The 21548-nt window shown below is 39.7% G+C and overlaps 1 protein-coding gene across 1 annotated transcript in view; it reads left to right on the top strand.

Annotated features, from left to right (window-relative positions):
- The first annotated feature begins 13432 nt into the window (after positions 1 to 13432).
- The window catches only part of LOC126419437 (alpha-(1,3)-fucosyltransferase 10-like), a 57759-nt gene continuing 49643 nt past the window's right edge, over positions 13433 to 21548 (top strand). Inside the window, exons 1-3 of the mRNA XM_050086628.1 lie at positions 13433 to 13928; positions 14007 to 14085; positions 18879 to 19006. Coding sequence (XP_049942585.1) covers positions 13845 to 13928; positions 14007 to 14085; positions 18879 to 19006 — 291 coding nt within the window. The 5' untranslated portion in view covers positions 13433 to 13844. The remainder of the gene's footprint in view (positions 13929 to 14006; positions 14086 to 18878; positions 19007 to 21548) is intronic.

Here is a 21548-nt window from a genome sequence, read left to right as displayed (position 1 = left end):
ACATTACTTGCATGAGAATTTTCTTAGTGGTTACCTCATTAGATGTGTTACATTTTCTAAAAAGTCTTCCAAAGAATATCAGACCGGTATTTAACCACTTGTTCACGGTTGGTTCCTTCAGAGAATTGTCTCCGTAAACCTGTTTCAAACACTCAAAAATCTCACGGCCATTCTTGCCTAGCTTTTCAAGAAACTTGATGTTGACGCGCTGTTCCTCAATCAGAGAGAGCTCCATGCTGACGGCAGGTGAAAAGGGTAACTGTCAACAAGCTGCCACACACTCCCACCTTCACGCAGAGTGCTTTGACTCGAACTGAGCTTTGATGGGATTGATTACAGCAGTAGTCCCACCTGGCGGTGACTGCAACTTGTAACATAAAGACATTATTCAACTTTTATACGTATTTTCCGGACAAACCTCGTATGACGCCACAGCTACGGGCGGTGACTCCGTTGACCTGGACAAGCTGACCACGGCCACTGAGGACAAGGCTGTCGACGGTGACGGCGACGAAGAGGAGCAGGACAATGCTGTGGCAGGCACACAGCCACTGCCACAGTTCCCCAGGGAACACCTGTGTGTCATCGAGATGCTCAGCATCAACCACTTTAGGGACCTACACTTATGTGAAGTTAAGCAGTTTCCAGAAGTTCTCGACAAGAATCTCTGCACGTGCAAACCAGTGGCTGTGAAATTCCTGCATCCAAATGCTTTGGAAGTTGTAAGGCTTCGGCTGCAGGAAGAGGCACGTGTGCTGTGGCGACTGTGGCATCCCAACTTGTGCCAGCTGCTGGGTGCCAGTGCACCGCACGACTCGCCCGCCTTCCTGGTGGTGCAGTACTCGCAACTGGGAGACCTCAACCTGTTTCTGTAGGAGCACCTGGCCGACACTGTCACCTTGCCGCCACCCTCTTGTCACGGCCACACCCTCAGTTACGGATGCCTGATATACGTGGCTACTCAAATTGTAGCTGGGTTGAAGTATCTAGAATCTCACAATTTCCGTCACAGAGATTTGGTGGCAAGAAACTGCGTTGTCGGATTGTTCTATCAAATAAAAATTTCTGCCAGTGCGATGTGTAAAAGTATACACACCGGCGATTACTACAAGGTAGAAGAACGGGCACTATTGCCCATAAGATAGATGGCCTAGGAAAGTATTCTGATGGGTAACTTCACTACGAAGAGCGACGTTTGGTCCTTTGCTGTCACACTATGGGAAATACTAACATTTGCTAGAGAGCAAGTGCTGGAAGAGGAACAAATCCAATAGACCAAACTTCCTCTGTGGTGCGTCCTCCGAAGGCGCCTCCACTAGCAACGAGTTGCCTGCCACCACAGCTGAATCGAAAGAGAACTTGTTGAGGAGAATCCATGAGGCGGCAAAGTAGAGCAGCAGATGGAGGAAGAGGTCAACGTGGTGGTGCAGCTTGACCATAATATCATGTGGGTGCTCCATGAGCAGGTCAGCCACGTAAGAGAAGGCCACTGGCTCTGTGGACACATGCTGTTGTTCGGACAATGCCTTCGCATGTGAGAATACCTGCACATCCTTGCTGAAATGGTGTTGGCATGTAGGTGTACCACCGAGAAGTTTCTCATGTGGTCAAACTCGAACAGCATCTGCACTGGACTGCCCTCCATGCTGGGCATGTCACTTCAGACATGTATACCTCAATGTGGTCGGTCCACTGCCTCCACCCCCCCCCCCCCCCCTCCCCATCACAAAACTATAGATACATCTTGTCAGTTACTTCTACGACGGAAAAACCTTGGCTATGAACTGGAAATGAATTGTTAGCATTAAAGACTAATTTTAGAGCTGAAGTTAAAGAAATTATCAATATCTGCCTAGAAGGGCAGTAGTCTAGTTGACTGCATATATCCTCTTTTTGACAGATTAAATTTGAAGTTTTGCTGAAAGAACTATGAAGATTCTGCTCAAGAAATATGTGATGAAGCACTGGTGGAGGAATATGTTGATAGACAGCAATACTCATACCATATCATCAATTTTCTTTCATTTCAAAGGGAGTTTCTATATTGTATCATTAACAACATATCAGTTCAGGACTTAAAAGATCTTCTATCCACGAAACAGAACAATCTCACATATCTGACGTTTACAAGAGAAATAGTTATCAGTAGGGAGGGGGCATGCGTGGGGTCCCAGAAACGTGACCACATCTGGCAGAAAGTCACGTGTTGCAAGGGAACGTAGATGATGCCACAGTGTGGAGGGAGTGAGGTCACCTAAATATTCCTTGTGAATAATGTGGTGAATGATCTTGTCAGAAGATAGCAACCAACGTTAACAAATAATTCATTTGGGGGGGGGGTGGCGGATGTACCACTACGTAACTGATTAAGTCCAAATGGTTGTGTAAATGGCTAGTGAGTCACATGAATTTTGATTCCTCGAAGTGGACACCAGTAGCATGAAAAACAGAGTCCACCAGTGCAAACCAGGTGTACGGTGGTCCTTTACAAATGTAGGCAATTTTGGAAATTTGGCGTGCGTGACATCCAATGACACTGCATTACTTGGGGGTTGACTGCCAGTAACTATTTGTTTGGTAGTGGTAAAAACTGGGGAAGGGGGACGTGGGGCCTCAGAAACTTGACCAGGCAGGCGAGGTTCCTGTCACAGACAGGGTGTCAGGAAATGTTGTGGTGAGGTAGTAGCATCGGCCATATCAATAATTCACTGCTTGGAATTTGTGGTAGGCATGGGAGAGGGTTGCAATTTGGTTGGAAATGTGGCTGGCACTTGTGGCGCGACGGACTCGACCTTGGCCGAGGCAAGACGGCATAGGTCAGCGAACCCATGTTGTACGAAATCAGATGCAGTATATATCGGAGCACGAGGCAAGCTTCATGACACATCACTCTCTGGATCAAAATGTCCATACATGTACAAAAGCACAGTCTGAGGCAATATGGCAGTGGCCGCATGGATCCAATTAACTGTAGCACTAACAGGCACAGCAGAAAAATTATGAAAGTTCGTGTTCGGAAGTTCTGATTGTATGGCTGCAAGCTGTGATGGAATGTGGTTCACTGATAAGTAAGGTGCTTGAATTGCAGCGGGCAAAGGTATCTGGTGTTGGCTGTTGAAAGACCATATGGTGTAGCAAGAAAAAACACAAAAACAGTTTGTTGGCAGGGTCACCAATGTGGAAGTAGGTATGATGGCTTAAATGAATACGCTAAGATTCCACATGTAGAGATAAGTTTGGAAAAAAAAAAAAAAAAAAAAAAAAAAAATGCTATAAAGTGAGAAATCATTAACAAACTGTGACTACTGTGGAGAACTCCTGATTGTGACTGATGTACTGTTTTTAGGGAAAACAAGGTGACAAATGGTTCCACTGTTTGGCGGAAATGGATTTCACTAGCACCAGTAACAAAAATGTTTTGTTTGCAAGAAATTCACTTGAAAATAATAAAAGCAAAGTTATTAGAATTTATCCAAAAGTATTCCTTCCCATGCACATGGCATATAGTTTCACCCATGTGTCTCAATAGCAAGAACAACAAACTGTCATCAGGCATGATTTTATCTTCCATAAAGAGACAATTTCTGGTATGCTACCAGAAATTTGTTTGATTAAGGTTGCATCTTTGATGGTCTTCCGCCAAAACAATTTTTTCACTATATGCTGCAGCGATAAGACCATCTGCATACAGACTGGCTTTGGACAAGAAAGCCTCCCTTATCATCTCTATTTATGATGTAGAGCTATGATCGCCTGGAGTAATAAAGGTTCCTTTTCTACAGCTTCTGGTTTTAGAGACGATAATATTCATAAGGGGGCAGTCTGTGCAAGACGTTATGACAGCCATAATTTTTTATGACCATGTATACGCAGCATTTTTAGCAGTAACTTTTCAGCACTTGGCTTTTAATGTATGAGTGAATCAGAAAATCAGGCAACACCAGAGCCACTTTCAAACTGAAGTGTGGTTCAAATTCAAGTTTATTTAGGGTTCTTACCTCAATTGATAGAAGCAGAATCCTTAAACAGCCACTTTGATGTCCATCTGTCTGTCTTTTAAGATCCCTTTTTCTCAGGAATGGGTAGAGGTATCAAGTTGAAATGTATGTCAAATACTAACTTCTACAGTTCCTCAGCAGTGTAAAAAAAATTAAGCTTCTAAATCAATTCAGGCAAAAGGTACGGCCATTTGTGTCACTTGTGTTAATACTCACAAAATCAAAATTGTTGGTTTTTATGAAAGTATGGTCTGTAAGGCAGAGAAACTGACTTTCTCCTGTGTGTCTTTATTCTCTTCAGTATACTAATCAAACATTTTTCTTGACCTTGAATTATTTATGATGATAAAATTTTTTATCTATGTTGATACGCCTATAGATGGTATTATTTGTAGAGTGCACTTTTTATTGCATTATATGTGAAGATTTCTTCCTGTCCAATTAATTGGCTAGAAGCTATTATTACTCAAAGCTAACCTTCACTACTTAATAGACAACAGAACATGGCAAGTGAAGAAATACTTGATACTTGAGTGTTTACCATTAAGTATCAGTTGCTGAGTAGGTTAATTGACAGGTTAGGAGCTAATGTTTGTTTTGGATCCCATTTGAGGTAATTTTCTTTGAGTTGCTGCATTGTTTCATCCGCAGAAACTCCAAACTGACAGGGTACACAGCTGACAGTTCTTATTAAGATATTTTGGACCCTCATAAGAGCACCATATGTGAGTGTCACATATTACCTTCTCTTCAATAATCATCTGTGTCCTACAAGGAGGAGAGTGTGTGTAGCAGCCAATAAAGCACACATTTCTGACAGTTTTTCCTAGAGAGCAACAGTGAATTGGTGAAGTCCATTCCGTGTTCTCTTCCATCATCATTTACAGTGGGGTTGATATCTGGGTGAGAATGAAGCCAGTGGAAAGACCAATCTTATTCTGCACTGTGGAAACTACTCCTGTGAGAAACAGTTTGCTTCATCAGGATATGGTTTAGACACTACCAGGAACAAACTTTACACTACTTGTAATCGAAGTATACTGGACAGCCCCTGCTGCCACAGATATGCTGCTACAGAGCCATTTGACAAAACTGATACCGTGCAATCTATATATTTGTGGAAGACCACCAGTCACAGAGAAAAATGTTAAAGCCTAAATACAGTTGCCAATTCCTGCAGCCACGCAGCCAACCTGCCTTTGTACCAAGAAGTCCCTTTCACATAAGAACCTTTTAAGACTTGGGAACCAATTGGAAATATTATTTCAATACTAATGTGTTAATAATAATGTTAACTTTAGTTGAAGCATTTCCTGAGTTTAATTCTAGTAAACAGTAACTAAATATTTTCGCTAGCCACATGTAGGTACACAATATTATCAGCTGTTCTTCACCACAGAATAATAAAACTCTGTGCTGCTGCACAGATTCTTCACTAGGATGATGTGTTCCAGAGTTTGGAAAGACATCATTGCATCTACATCTACGTCCATTCTCTGCAGACTACTGTGGTGTGCATGGCAGTAGGTACCCACATTGTACTGTGTTATGATTTCTTTCCATTTCATTCGTATATGGAGTGTAGAAGGATTGTCTGCTTAAATTCCTCTGTGTATGTTGTACTTAATTTAATTTTACCTATACAGTCCCCACAGGACTGATAAATAGGAGGCTTTAGTATATTCCTCGATTCTTCACTTTATACTGGATCTTGAAAAATTGCAGGATAATTGACACTAAACTTTGAGTTTCTGCTACTTCAGGTTTTTCAACACTTCTGTGACACTCTCCTAGACATGAAACAAGCCTGTGAACATTTGCACTGGCCTTCTTTGTGGATGTTCAATATCCCCTGTTAGTCCTATGTGGTATTGGACCTACACATCTGAGCATTATTTTAGGGCAGAACACATGACATTTTTTAAGCTGTCTCCTTTGTAGGCTGACTGCACCTATTACTCATTCACTTTATGATGAGTTATAGGCATGGCTGAAAGGAGATGCTTCAATAGAAGGTGTATAGCTTTGAACCAATATTCACTTGTTTCCAATTGCTACTAACGAACTTAAACCATTTAAAATTCAGTTACATATAACACCTTTGTGACCTCTAATTCTCTGTGTTAGTGTCAGCTTTAGTTTACAAGTAAGTAGACATGATGAACACGTTGACATCCACTAACTACGGGTGACTAGATTGGGTCTGCTGAAAAGGCTGTTAGCACTGAGCTAGACAATTTGAAACAGCTACCAGGTCGTAACTCTACACGAAGTGAAAAGTAATATCCAAATTTACCCACTATCCTATCAATCCTCCCTCCATGAACCATGGACCTTGCCATTGGTGGGGAGGCTTGCGTGCCTCAGCGATACAGATGGCCGTCCCGTAGGTGCAACCACAACGGAGGGGTATCTGTTGAGAGGCTAGACAAATGTGTGGTTCCTGAAGAGGGGCAGCAGCCTTTTCAGTAGTTGCAGGGGCAACAGTCTGGATGATTGACTGATCTGGCCTTGTAACACTAACCAAAACGGCCTTGCTGTGCTGGTACTGGGAACGGCTGAAAGCAATGGGAAACTGCAGCCATAATTTTTCCCGAGGGCATGCAGCTTTACTGTATGGCTAAATGATAATGCCGTCCTCTTGGGTAAAATATTCCAAAGGTAAAATAGTCCCCCATTCGGATCTCCAGGCAGGGACTACTCCGGAAAACGTCGTTATCAGGAGAAACATAACTGGCGTTCTACGGATCGGAGCATGGAATGTCAGATCCCTTAATCAGGCAGGCAGGTTAGAAAATTTAAAAAGGGAAATGGATAGTTTAAAGTTAGATATAGTGGGAATTAGTGAAGTTCGGTGGCAGGAGGAACAAGACTTTTGGTCAGGTGAATACAGGGTTATAAATACAAAATCAAATAGGGGTAATGCAGGAGTAGGTTTAATAATGAATAAAAAATAGGAGTGTGGGTAAGCTACTACAAACAGCATAGTGAACGCATTATTGTGGCCAAGATAGACACGAAGCCCATGCCTACTACATTAGTACAAGTTTATATGCCAACTAGCTATGCAGATGATGAAGAAATTGATGGAATGTATGATGAGGTAAAAGAAATTATTCAGGTAGTGAAGGGAAATGAAAATTTAATAGTCATGGGTGACTGGAATTCGAGAGTAGGAAAAGGGAGAGAAGGAAACATAGTAGGTGAATATGGATTGGGGGGTAAGAAATAAAAGAGGAAGCCATCTGGTAGAATTTTGCACAGAGCATAACTTAATCATAGCTAACACTTGGTTCAAGAATCATAAAAGAAGGTTGTATGCATGGAAGAATCCTGGAGATACTGACAGCTATCAGATAGATTATATAATGGTAAGACAGAGATTTAGGGACCAGGTTTTAAATTGTAAGACATTTCCAGGGGCAGATGTGGACTCTGACCACAATCTATTGGTTATGACCTGTAGATTAAAACTGAAGAAACTGCAAAAAGGTGGGAATTTAAGGAGATGGGACCTGGATAAACTAACTAAACCAGAGGTTGTACAGAGTGTCAGGGAGAGCATAAGGGAACAATTGAAGGGAATGGGGGAATTAAATACAGTAGAAGAAGAATGGGTAGCTCTGAGGGATGAAATAGTGAAGGCAGCAGAGGATCAAGTAGGTAAAAAGACGAGGGCTAGTAGAAATCCTTGGGTAACAGAAGAAATATTGAGTTTAATTGATGAAAGGAGAAAATATAAAAATACAGTAAATGAAGCAGGCAAAAAGGAATACAAACGTCTCAAAAATGAGATCGACAGGAAGTGCAAAATGGCTAAGCAGGGATGGCTGGAGGACAAATGTAAGGATGTGGAGGCTTATCTCACTAGGGGTAAGATAGATACTGCCAACAGGAAAATTAAAGAGACATTTGGAGAAAAGAGAGCCACTTGTATGAATATCAAGAGTTCAGATGGAAACCCAGTTCTAAGCAAAGAAGGGAAAGCAGAAAGGTGGAAGGAGTATATAGAGAGTCTATACAAGGGCGATGTACTTGAGGACAATATTACGGAAATGGAAGAGGATGTAGATGAAGATGAAATGGGAGATACGATACTGCGTGAAGAGTTTGACAGAGCACTGAAAGACCTGAGTCGAAACAAGGCCCCAGGAGTAGACAACATTCCATTAGAACTACTGACGGCCTTGGGAGAGCCAGTCCTAGCAAAACTCTACCATCTGGTGAGCAAGATGTATGAGACAGGTGGAATACCCTCAGACTTCAAGAAGAATATAATAATTCCAATCCCAAAGAAAGCAGGTGTTGACAGATGTGAAAATTACCGAACTATCAGTTTAATAAGTCACAGCTGCAAAATACTAATATGAATTCTTTACAGACGAATGGAAAAACTGGTAGAAGCCGACCTCGGGGCAGATCAGTTTGGATTCCGTAGAAATGTTGGAACACGTGAGGCAATACTGACCTTACCACTTATCTTAGAAGAAAGTTTAAGGAAAGGCAAACCTACGTTCCCAGCATTTGTAGACTTAGAGACAATTTTTGACAATGTTGACTGGAATACTCTCTTTCAAATTCTAAAGGAGGCGGGGGTAAAATACAGGGAGCGAAAGGCTGTTTACAATTTGTACAGAAACCAGATGGCAGTTATAAGAGTCGAGGGGCATGAAACGGAAGCAGTAGTTGGGAAGGGAGTGAGACAGGGTTGTAGCATCTCCCCTATGTTATTCAATCTGTGTATTGAGCAAGCAGTGCAGGAAACAAAAGAAAAATTCGGAGTAGGTATTAAAATCCATGGAGAAGAAATAAAAACTTTAAGGTTTGCCGACGACATTGTAATTCTGTCAGAGACAGCAAAGGACTTGGAAGAGCAGTTGAACGGAATGGACAGGGTCTTGGAAGGGGGATATAAGATGAACATCAACAAAAGAAAAACGAGGATAATGGAATGTAGTCGAATTAAGTCGGGTGATGCTGAGGGAATTAGATTAGGAAATGAGACACTTAAAGTAGTAAAGGAGTTTTGCTATTTGGGGAGCAAAATAACTGATGATGGTCGAAGTAGAGAGGATATAAAATGTAGACTGGCGATGGCAAGGAAAGCGTTTCTGAAGAAGAGAAATTTTTTAACATCGAGTATAGATTTAAATGTCAGGAAGTCGTTTCTGAAAGTATTTGTATGGAGTGTAGCCATGTATGGGAGTGAAACATGGATGATAAATAGTTTAGACAAGAAGAGAATAGAAGCTTTGGAAATGTGGTGCTACAGAAGAATGCTGAAGATTAGATGGGTAGATCACATAATTAGTGAGGAGGTATTGAATAGAATTGGGGAGAAGAGGAGTTTGTGGCACAACTTGACAAGAAGAAGGGACCGGCTGGTAGGACATGTTCTGAGGCATCAAGGGATCACAAATTTAGCATTGGAGGGCAGCATGGAGGGTAAAAATCGTAGAGGGAGACCAAGAAATGAATACACTTAGCAGATTCAGAAGGATGTAGGTTGCAGTAAGTACTGGGAGATGAAGTAGCTTGCACAGGATAGAGTAGCATGGAAAGCTGCACCAAACCAGTCTCAGGAGTGAAGACCACAACAACAACAATCCTATCAATTAACTGAAGTCTACTATCTCCTTAACCTATGGCTGAGCCTTTGTGATCATTCCATTTCATATTGCCACTAATTGTTGCACCAAGTATTTGTATGATTATGTAGCTACAAACATACCTGAACTTACTTACAATGTCAGCATAGGAACAACATTTAGTGAGCTTGATGTCATCATAGTGATGATGGTTAAGAGGAAGAGGAAGATTCCATATTCCTAGATTTCTGGGAGGTGTTTGATACAGTGTTCCACAGTAGACCGTTGACGAAGGTCTGAGCATATGGAATAGCTTTCCGGATATGTGAGTGGCTCAAAGATTTCTTAAGTGATAGAACTCAGTACATTGCCCTCAATGGCAAGCATTCATCAGAGGCAAAGGTGCCCCAAGGAAATGTGACAGGACTGCTCTCGTTCTCTATATACTAAATGGTCTGCCAGAGAGGGTGAGCAGCAGTCTGCAGCTGTTTGGTGATGATGCTGTAGTATACAGGAAAGTACTGTTGTTGAGTGACTGTAGAAGGACACATGATGACTTAGACAGAATTTCTTTTTGGTATAATGAATGATAGCTTGCTCCAAATGTAGAGAAAATGTAAGTTATTGCAGATGAGTAGAAAAAAACAACCCAGTAACGTTAGAATATAATATTAGTTGTTTGGTGCTAGTCAGAGTCACATAGATTAAATGTCTAAGTGTAATAATGTGAAGTGATATGAAATGGAATGAACACACAAGTTTGATAGTAGTAAGGTGGATGGTTGACTTTGGTTAATTGGGAGAATTAACTCATTTATAAAGGGGGTCTGCTTACAACACTTGTATTAAGTACTGCCTGAGTGTTTGGGATCCCCGCCAGGTTGGATTAAAGAAAGACCGCAAAGTGATTCAGACGTGTGCTGCTATTTTTGTTACCAGTAGGTTTCATCAGTATGTATTACAGAAAAGTGTTGTGAACTGACATGGGAATCCCTGGAGAGAAGTGAAACACTATTAAGAAAGTTTAGAACTGGCATTTGTGACTGACTGCAGAATAATTCTACTGCCAACAATGTACATCTCGCATAAAAACCTTGAAGACAATATAAGAGAAATTAGAGCTTGAATGCTTCATTTGTGAGTAGAGCGGGTAAGGGAATAACTAGGACTGTTACAAGACACCCTCTGACATGCACTGTATGGCACCCTGCTGTGTGTGTATATAGATGTAGGTGTAGACTAATTCCAATTATGACTCACTGTTGCTGTAGCCATAGGTACTAAACTTTTGGGTTTTATGAAATGTGTAACTTTACATTTCAGAACTTAAAGCAAAGTGTCAGTCTTGGCACCACTTTGTAATCTTATCAAGATTTAGTTGGATATTTGTACAGCCTTTTCCAGCTAGTACTACATTACACAATCACCTTAAAAACACCTGAGGTTACTATTGTCTGCTAGCTAATTAATATCGACAGAAACAGCAAGGGCCCCAAGACACTTCCCTGAGGTGCACTTTATGTTACTTCTGCATCTGTTGCTTTTTCTCCATCCAAGATAACGTGCTGTGTCCTCCCTATCAAGAAATTTTCAAACAGGTCTCAAATTTCTTTCGATAGCCCACTTGACTGTAGTTTCTTTAATAAATGCTGGTGTAGTTCTGACTCAAATGCTTTTTTGTTAGTCAAGAAGTTCTGCATCCATCTTATTGTCTTGATTCATGGCTTTCGGGATGTCATGTGAGAAGAGTGTAAGATGGGTTTCACATGATCAATGTTTACAGAATGCACACTGTTGTGGAAGAACTAATTCTGTTTGGGGTAAGTCATTATATTTGAGATCAGGATATGTTATAAGATTCTATGACAGATAGACATCAATAATATTGCACATAAAGCAGTTTTGTGGATCAGTTCTGCTACTAATCAAATAGTTGTATGTGGCCTGTGCCTTCTTTACCCAACGAGCACTGTTTTTTATGTGAGGGATCGAGTGTATATTATGATTAACAAAGAGGCTAGTTCAGCCACAAATTGTGGGGGATTTCATTCAATGTTGGTGACTTATTTTGTTTCTTGATGCTTCTTCTTCTTATGTTGCATATCCATTAATGGATGTTTGTGATCACATTTGCCCAATCTTGATCACGTCCCTCACATTTCTTATTCCTGTCCACTGTCTGACATCGTGGAGCCATGGCATCTTCTTCCTACCAATTCCTCTCTTGCCTTCAGTCTTCCCCTCAATTATTAGTTGCACAAAGTGATACCTTTCGTTTCGTGTCACATGACCTAAGTAACCTGTTTCCTTATATGTGATTATTGTTAGCAGTTCTTAGTTTCTTTTTACTATTCTCAAGATCTCTTCATTTGTTTTCCTTGCTGTCCATGGAATTTAAAGGGTTCCTGTCCATGTAATTTAAAGGGTTCTTCAATATAACCACATCTCGAATGCTTCCAACTTGTTCATAGTGTTTACTTTCAGCATCCAGCTTTCCATGCCATACAAAAGCATTTTTCAGCATCCAGCTTTCTGTGCCATACAAAAGCAATGACCATATATAGCTCTTCATGGATCTAATTCTAAGATTAAGCTCAGTGTCAGTGCTTGTAAAAATTTTGTTAAATTTCATGAATGTTCTGTGGGCTTTCTCTGTTTTATATCTGATTTCCATGTTGGATGACCAATTTTCGCATAACCACATCTGTAAGTAGTTGAATCTATTCTCCCTTTCTGTGGGTTAACTCTTATGCATTGGTTCCACATTGTAATATTCGTTTGAATTGTGAGTGACTCATCAATTTTGTCTTTTTGGTGTTGATACTTAGGCCCATATTATTGATGCCACATACACTACTATCTAAATCATACATCTTTGCAGTAGTGTGAAAATGAAACTGTGTCATTACTCCTAGATCTTCTCTTGTAAATAAAGATTTGAAAATGGAGCCCAGCATTTCCACTCTTGCTTTGTTACCCTCAGTTTCGGGTTCCCGTGTCATGACACCAACTTTTGTGCAGCTGTCAGTCCTAATATATGACCAGAATTTCTTTAATTTTTGCGAGATCTTTCAGTTGACAAGTTTCTGTTAACATCTCTCTACAGCCCTGTGCTTTGTTCTGCATCTATTGTGAAGTAGTAGCTGTTTCATTACGCGATTCTTTACCACAGAGACTGTACACCATGTATGGTCTTCCTCCTCAACAACCGTTCCACTAGCTACAAGTCTTGCTATCCAGCGCTTATTCAACCATTCTTGTAAACATGAGTCTCATATAGCCCACAGCTAAATGATTAACGTTCCTCCTAGATACATGTCACTGCAGCCTCCTTATCTAGTTTACGGTACATGTAAATCTTGTTTTCGTTTCCCTTTGTATTTTGTTGATAATCATTGTTTCTGCAACTGTATCGTAGTCACAGGTACTTATTTCAATGTGGACATCTTCAAAGAGGTAAGTGTATTTGCCGCCAATACATCCAATATATTACCGTTATGAGTGGGCTTCCGAGCTATCTGTACAAAATAGTTTTCACAGAAAGTGTTTGCGTAAGTATAGTTTCGCGTGTTGTCTTGTCACACCTGCCACTTCCATCACTGTAATTATCCCAATCCTTTATTGGAAGACTGAAGTCTGTTTTACGTATCATTTCTGTATCTTTGTGCTTGGTTTACTGTTTTCTTCATATCTTTCTACTGATTTCATCGCTACGCTAATGTGTTTTAACAAGCGTCCCAATCCATAACGAACAAGCCAACTGTTCTCCGCAAACTATGCAGACGACAAATGTCACATGTCCTTGTTTTGCAGTGAAAGAGTGAAATGTCTGACGATCTATCCAGTGTAGCCAACAAGTGATCATGAGGATGGGCATTTTATTTTATTAGACAAGTTTTTAAAGAGTTATGTGCAGGAGAAACTACCTTCCTGTTGCTTCCTTGCTGTAGTCTCGTTGTTTGCAGTGGCAATACGCGTATTAAAGGAGAGGCTTGCGACAGCGAACTAGACTCTTTTTTAAGAGGGCGTTGTTTACCAACGTCGTAAACTCAGTTACGAGTCCTTAAGGAAGCAGAAGTTCGAAGCAAACGTGGATATGAATTGTCATATCCTGTTGATAACTTCTAATGGGTTTCTCAGAGAAGATTGTACGTCAGGCCAGTTTAATGTAGACGCACCCTGGAGCTGACAGAAGACATTTGTTAAGCAATGGGCAGTAAATGAAAATAAGGAGCGTTTATCGTTCCAGTAGTTAGTGATGATCCGGTTAAAATACGCTGTGATTTTCTATCTTTGTTGTACAGTACTAATATTTTTAACAGCTTTACAGTTATTCTTGGTGGTGCGTCACCCTACTTAATTCCATGTCGCATTCTGCGCGTAATTTCTTGCAGAGAGTGATCTTGTGGTTTTTGCCTAGGGTTTTCACGACGTGCGGAAGTCCACTGAGAAAGAACATGTTCAATTGGACAACAGCGTACCGAGCATCAGTCTGCATGGTAGGATGTGTTCATGAAATAATAGTATATTCTTTTCTAAACGTCATGCAACTTTCGAATTAAATCCGAGTGCTCCCAAGTCAAAGTCAGCAGCAGAAATAGATAGCAGTCCTGTATGTATTTCCTTTCATTCGCCTTCCAGATGACAGATGTTGCCTCATGACAGTCTTTAGCTCACAACCTAAACACTGTTGTATAATTAGTCAAGTTTCCATTTACATAGAATATGTTTATCTCTTTAATTATATTCTTTCATTGGACAGACAACTGTACATAGATCTGATTACTGAAACATGTTTTCAAATATATCTCGTGAAAATGAATTTTGGTGCAGTTCAAGGAAAAAGAACTGTTAACATCATGATCTGCCTTATCAGATGAGTAACATGAATTATGGATGTATTGATAACAGTTGCTTTTGCAATATAGTGAGGAAAGGTGATGGCAGTTTCACTTAGAATTGATTATTTTTAAGTAAGCTGTTCTTCAAGTCTGTACTAGAGGATTTCCTGCATCACAAACAAAATGGCCAATTCACATTGACAAAGACTTTTAAATTTGTTAAAGCACTACATGCACCATAGTAAATATTCTGCAAACTAGTCTGAAGTGGGTAGCAGAGACTACTTAGCATGGTACCATGTGTTGTTTACATGTAACACACTAAGTGTACTAAACATACAACTAAGCTCCTCGATAGACTTGTTTAATGTTTAGATCAGTTGACTGTATTGGTAATTGTCAAAGAAAAATCATTACCAATTTTATTATTTTATCCATAATGAGCTAAGAACACCATGGTTGTTTTCATAAATATCATTGAAGAGAAAAAAAACTGCAACCGGCCACACCTTTTGGTGGATATTGTAAAGCATAAAAAAACCCGTTTCTCAAGTAAGTAAAGTGTAAAGATCCTATATATAATGTAAAAGCTTTCCTAAACAAGAAAATTGTGGATATTCTGTTATAAGACCAACCAGAATAATGTGGAATTTGTAAAAATAAAGCATTCATCAAAAAGTGTGGCTGATTACTGATTTTTGCAGTTCAGTATTGCCAGTTTGCTGTAAGAATGGAGCATCTAATAAGACAGAGGCCTTTGTTCTTTTTTAATTTCTTGAGAGTTCCAATTCCTAGGTTTGGTAGTAGCTTGTTAAAGATCTTTGCAACAGAATGCCTAACAGTATGCTGAAACCTTCAGGAGGGATGTCCAGTTTCCCCATATAATAAAAGAGCTCTTGTTACAGACCGTTGCCAGTTTACAGTAGCCCATATCTATCTGTAGTAGCCCTATACAGTCTCTGTTGCACAATAGAATTTATTTCAATGACCAGATTCAGATGTTTGAAACTGGATGCTTGACAACTTTTATCAGTTGTTATATTAAAGAAATTCTACTCTGCAAGTGGGACTGTGTAGGCTCCTACTGCATACATTTCTTCTAACTTTCCTACCTCGAAAGAACATTTATTTTTCTTTATACGATTTACTTTAGTTGAAATGCTTGTATCTAGTTTTTTATTTTGTGAATACAAAATGTGTGGAATTTAAAAAATGCATTGAATGAATCAGAATCTTTATTTCCCTTTCAGTATTTTTTCACGCACTTCACTTTGTCGAAGTTAAGTATGAAGTTAAGTTTTATACAAGAATCAGTCACATACAGGGTCACATAAGGAAATAGTTTATTTAGAAACAGAAAGTTTTTTCTTTATCATTTAAGAATAACGTACACAGTAATGACAAGCTTATTGTGTGCTGCTTTGCTGTAAGGCCTGCTCAGACTTTTTTCTTTCTGTAATCAAATTTTTATATTATTCACAAATTGTAACACGTAAACTTTTCACGCTAATTAAGGCCATAGAAGCATGGACTTTTCGGAATGTACTTCCACTACTGCAAGTAGTTCCACCCATCACTTTTACTTCTTAAAAAGTCCACACTTCCATGATCATTGGCACCAGCGCAATGTAGGTTCTTGGGACAGGGTTTCATTCAGTGGTTGCCAACCTCGGTTACCTTCTCTCCATGTGGAGAGTATGTTGTTTACCCTGGGTGGCAGTGTGATGACTTACGGTTGAATGCCTTGTGAAATCTTCGTTGGTCTTCTTGGATATTGCGGCTGCAGTGTCGTCAAAGGTGTGCCAGATTGACTAACTCCTTATCGCTGCTTTGGGATAGAATATCCTTAATATCTGACATCCATTACCTGCTGCGTCTTCATAGTGTGCGGTCCCACAATGTGTGTTCTGGTGTGTCCATATTGTTATAACGTCAAGTTTAACACATATATTTCAGAACGACACAACACATATGTCACAGAGTAAGTTTACAAGCAAGACATGTGTACACGTTAGGATTCGAATGAGCACTGAGTCCCAGTCTAGCGGCCGCTGCTCGGCTGGCCGCTTAGGTGGTGCAGCTGCTGCATGACTGGCAGACAGCGCCACACGTAGAGGACGCGCGTAATTGCGTGGCGGCGCTTTGAATGATCGGCGAGTCACAACACATACTACTGCAGGCGCAGCTATAATTCATCTGGCTTCTGGTTTTGTACAGATATGTGGCATAAGAGCTGTGGTCAGTCAGGTAATGCATTAACCCACTCAAAGGGCTAAGAAATCTCATTTTAAATCTCTCCCTAATATTAGGGAGAAAAATATGCATCTCTCATTGCCTTTTTCAAATTGACCTCAGTTCCAAGCATCCTTCATACCTCCATTTGATTACCTTTCTTTAACCAGTAGAAGGCTCCCTTTTTCCTAACTTCCAAGTCCAATGGTCATATTCCTAGAATTACTAACAAATCAACTATTCTCACTACTGTGGCTGGCTTCACTAACTGCAGTCTGTGAGCCAAAATGCTTGCACCATATCCAAAGACTGTTGCTAATATAGACTGGTGGTATGGTTGTCTTCAAGGGAAGCCGAAATTACCTATTTACAATGGTTATAATTTTATTCATCAGATTTGTACCTTTCCTATCTGCTTCCTGTACATGATGTGCAAAGTTACAATTTTTGTCCAGAAATACCCCAGTATATCTCATTACTGCATTCCTCCTAATTGTTAAATCATTTAGTTTTATGTTAGGGTTTCTTATTAGGTTCTCATTCAGCAGGAGGTATCTGGTTTTGTGAGGTGCTAGTGAAAAGTTAACACTTAGACATCAGCCCTCAAGGTTGTGGAGGGCTGCATTACATTTGTCTTGTGTAATTCTTCTGGGGTTACCACTTCCAATGAACAGCACGTCATCTGCAAATGCCACCAGTCCCCATAGGTTTCCACTTCATATAACTTCTGTAATAAGGGCCCCAGTGCTACATCCCAAAACTTCAGACCACACCCTGACCCCTGCAGACAACATTTCATTATTGTCTTCATTATTTTCTTTCCTGGGCATGTTAAAGCAGCATGTGGTGTGTGGCAACAATCTTTCAGGCAGTTATACAGTGCTTCTGGTCACTCCAAATCCGTAAGGTGACCAAAGAAATACAGCCACCATAGGTTATCGAAAGTGTCAGCAATATCAGTCATCATTGCTGGAGTGTACGTAGAATGAATATCTGTCGCTAGCGAGATCACCTTATTAATTGTGCCTTCAGTTGGCTTGCCTTCTCTAAACCCATACTGGCGAGGGCTCACTGTGTGTAGCAGTCTTTGATCTTGTTGTTATTTGCACAATAGTTTTTCATATCTTGCTGAGAACGTTCAAAAGACAACTGGTCTGTAGGATTTGAGTATAATTTGATCCTTTTCTTGCCTTTTACTAATTATTACCACTTCAGTGTTTTTCCACGAAGCAGGGACCCTTCCTTGCAAGAGAGTAACTATCTAATTGATAATATAAGGTTTGTCTACTTGGGCAGGAATCCTGTCCGGTCCTGGAGATTTTTCTTTTTCAATCTTAAAATTATTTATGTAATTTCTTCTTGTGCAAAGGGGTACACAAGTTTATTGTTTGTACATTCTTCCCGTAACATTTCCCATAACCTACGCTGATCATCTGACTTGCCTTCTTTTCCATCATCGGCAAGTAGCATAGGAATAATAGAGGAAATAGAGAAAATGCAAAGAAAAACAGCACTATTTGTTACAGGTTAATTTAGCAAATGCAACAGCACCACAAAATGCTCGGCCAGTGAAAGTGGGAGGTGCTGCAAGAGAGTTGTGCTGCATCACATTTTGCTTTACGCCAAAGTTCCAATAGCATAAATTTGCAGAAAGGTCGAAAAGTGTATTGCTTCTTATTGTGTGTATCTCGTGGGAATATCATAAAGGTAAAATTAGAGAGATCAGAGCTCACTTAGAGACTTACCAGCAATCGTTCTTCCTGAAAATCGCTCATGACTGGAACAAGAAAAATCTGTTCCTAGTATTTGGAAGTGTTAAGTTTGTTTCTCAGGGTGGAAAGCGGGAGACATTGTGGAAGCTTGAAAGGGAGGAGGTGAGGTGGGGAGGGGTGAGGGGTGAGGGGTGAGGGGTGAGGGTAGGTCACTCAGACCTCCCAGGGTGATAGCGACAACATTTTGAAAATTGAATCACGTAACATCCTTAAGCTACTGCATTCACAGACATTACATGAAAGGGAAAAGAAAGCTTTTGTATGCTATTACCTTTTTTTTTTCCAGATTCATCGCTGTAATACATTAACGAATGAACATGAAGTCAGATTTATTTCTGTTAAGTGTCCTTTTTAATGCTTTTGTTTTTCTTACCTGATTCTAAGTTGACCCCACAGTATAGTGTATTCATACTGTCAATAACTGAGAAGTGCAAATATTAATTTCAGATGTTAAAGATCCGATTGTACTCTGGTGGACACCATTCACCGGAGATTTAGGATCTGTTAAACAGTGTGGAAACAAACGATGCTTCTTCACACAAGACAGGAGGTTTCAGCACCATCCATTAACAAAGGTATATGTTGTTTTGTTTTGACTCATTTATTGGGTTTGTCATCCTTGAAGTTTCTTCATGCTCCGTGTAGTAGTTTCATGTATGTACTGTCTTTGCATTTGTTCATAGCATATTCATACTGAGTATATAAGAACTTTTGTCAAAATTTATGAGTGTATTCATAAGTACTGTTGAACTTGTGTATACAAAGTTAGTTTCTTTATGTCTCACATAATTTTCAGCATAATAAAAGCTGCATCGTTTCTTTCCATGTCAGGTTTGTGTCTCACAATAAACATGCTATCCTATGTTGTAGTACACTATATTGTAGTTGTGCTCACACTTGTCTGCATGATAGAATATGCTGTAAGTTGTCCCTGCCGTATAAAAACACACAGGTTTACTCATTATCAGTAATAAATAATAAACTGAGACATCAGTAGATGAGATTCTTTTATTTTTTGTTCTGTTTCTACAATAAATGTTAGCTGTTCACTGTATTCGTAATTTATGTGTATTATTGAGTTATCTCTCTTATTTAAAAAAAAATTAACGGATGCAGATTAGAATATTAGTGGAGCTCCACCTCTCTCTCAGAATGGAATATGGCATTAAGAACTTCAGAAGGGATTTTGAAAGTTGGATCACATAACATCCCCATGTCATGCCATTCAAGGATACATACACACACACACACAAAAAGAAGAATTAGGTATTGTGCTTCTATTTATTTCATCACAGTAGTTTTTATAACACAGACAGTAGGGATGCTTTTTTAGAATACAGCATAGCAAATTGACCCGTGCAGGTGATTGTGAAACTCTAGGAAATGAAGTTAAAATAAATTACCAGAAAGTTCAGTATATAGCAAATAAAACAAGGCTCTTGGGCGTATACCTAAATGAAACTAAACCACATTTCCTCATAGTGAGTAAATTGGGTTGCAAGGAAAATGAAGCATATGGCTCCAGGCTGAGTAACTACAAACTCATAAATTTGTTCTGTAGAAAAATGCTGAAATTTGGTGCAGTAGGCATTTATAGCACAAATGATACAGCATGTGATAGAGTGAAATGGTTCAACAATCTTGAGTACTGAAATGGTAATTGTGGTTGCAGCTAAGGAAAAACAGCCCGACTATATCATCCCTCTAGAGGTCACCTTGAAGCACCAGTGAAGAATTTGTCGAGAGGACTTACTGGGGGGAAAAAATCAGTGTCTAAAGGAAGTTTTGTTTGTTGGATACATCAATGGAGTCTCATTAAAAACTAGCATTAGTTATTCACATTATGACAACTCACTAAGGTTATAACTATAACCATATAAACTCCAGACCTACAAGAATTAACAATAGATATGCAGACATGAACTGAGCACATTCTCACAGACCATAACAGAGGAGGACATACAGGTAACCACCTGAGAAAACTGCATATCTCATGTAGACCCATCCCCAACATGCCAAAATATGTTTTTCCATTGTTTTTATGACAATTATTATTCTGGTGCTTGCCTATAAAATACAAAATTGGCAAATGAACATGATAGTGTAAAAAATTTATGTAATTGAAACTACACCCATAATTTTGTGACAGTGGTAATTAATTTACCTCCATTAAAAATTGTTATTGTTGTGATCTTCAGTCCTGAGACTGGTTTCATGCAGCTCTCCATGCTACTCTATCCTGTGCAAGCTTCTTCATCTCCCAGTATCTACTGCAACCTACATCCTTCTGAATCTGCTTGGTGTATTCATCTCTTGGTCTCCCTCTACGATTTTTACCCTCCACACTGCCCTCCAATACTAAATTGGTGATCCCTTGATGCCTCAGAACATGTCCTACCAACCGATCCCTTTTTCTGGTCAAGTTGTGCCACAAACTTCTCTTCTCCCCAATCCTATTCAATACTTCCTCATTAGTTACGTGATCTACCCATCTAATCTTCAGCATTCTTCTGTAGCACCACATTTCGAAAGCTTCTATTCTCTTCTTGTCCAAACTATTTATCGTCCATGTTTCACTTCCATACATGGCTACACTCCATACAAATACTTTTAGAAATGACTTCCTGACACTTAAATCTATACTCAATGTTAAAAAATTTCTCTTCTTCAGAAATGCTTTCCTTGCCATTGCCAGTCTACGTTGTATATCTTCTCTACTTCAACCATCATCAGTTATTTTGCTCCCCAAATAGCAAAATTCCTTTACTACTTTAAGTGTCTCATTTCCTAATCTAATTCCCTCAGCATCACTTGACTTAATTCGACTACATTCCATTATCCTCGTTTTGCTTTTGTTGATGTTCATCTTATATCCTCCTTTCAAGACACTATCCATTCCATTCAACTGCTCTTCCAAGTCCTTTGCTGTCTCTGACAGAATTACAATGTCATCGGTGAACCTCAAAGTTTTTATTTCTTCTCCATGGATTTTAATACCTACTCCGAATTTTTCTTTTGTTTCCTTCACTGCTTGCTCAATATACAGATTGGATAACATCAGGGAGAGACTACAAACCTCTCTCACTTCCTTCAACCACTGCTTCCCTTTCATGTCCC

This window comes from Schistocerca serialis, chromosome 1 (assembly GCF_023864345.2).
Source record: "Schistocerca serialis cubense isolate TAMUIC-IGC-003099 chromosome 1, iqSchSeri2.2, whole genome shotgun sequence".
Classification (NCBI taxonomy): domain Eukaryota; kingdom Metazoa; phylum Arthropoda; class Insecta; order Orthoptera; family Acrididae; genus Schistocerca; species Schistocerca serialis.
Note: the sequence above shows the minus strand (reverse complement) of the source record. Positions and strands in the feature narration are given on the sequence as shown.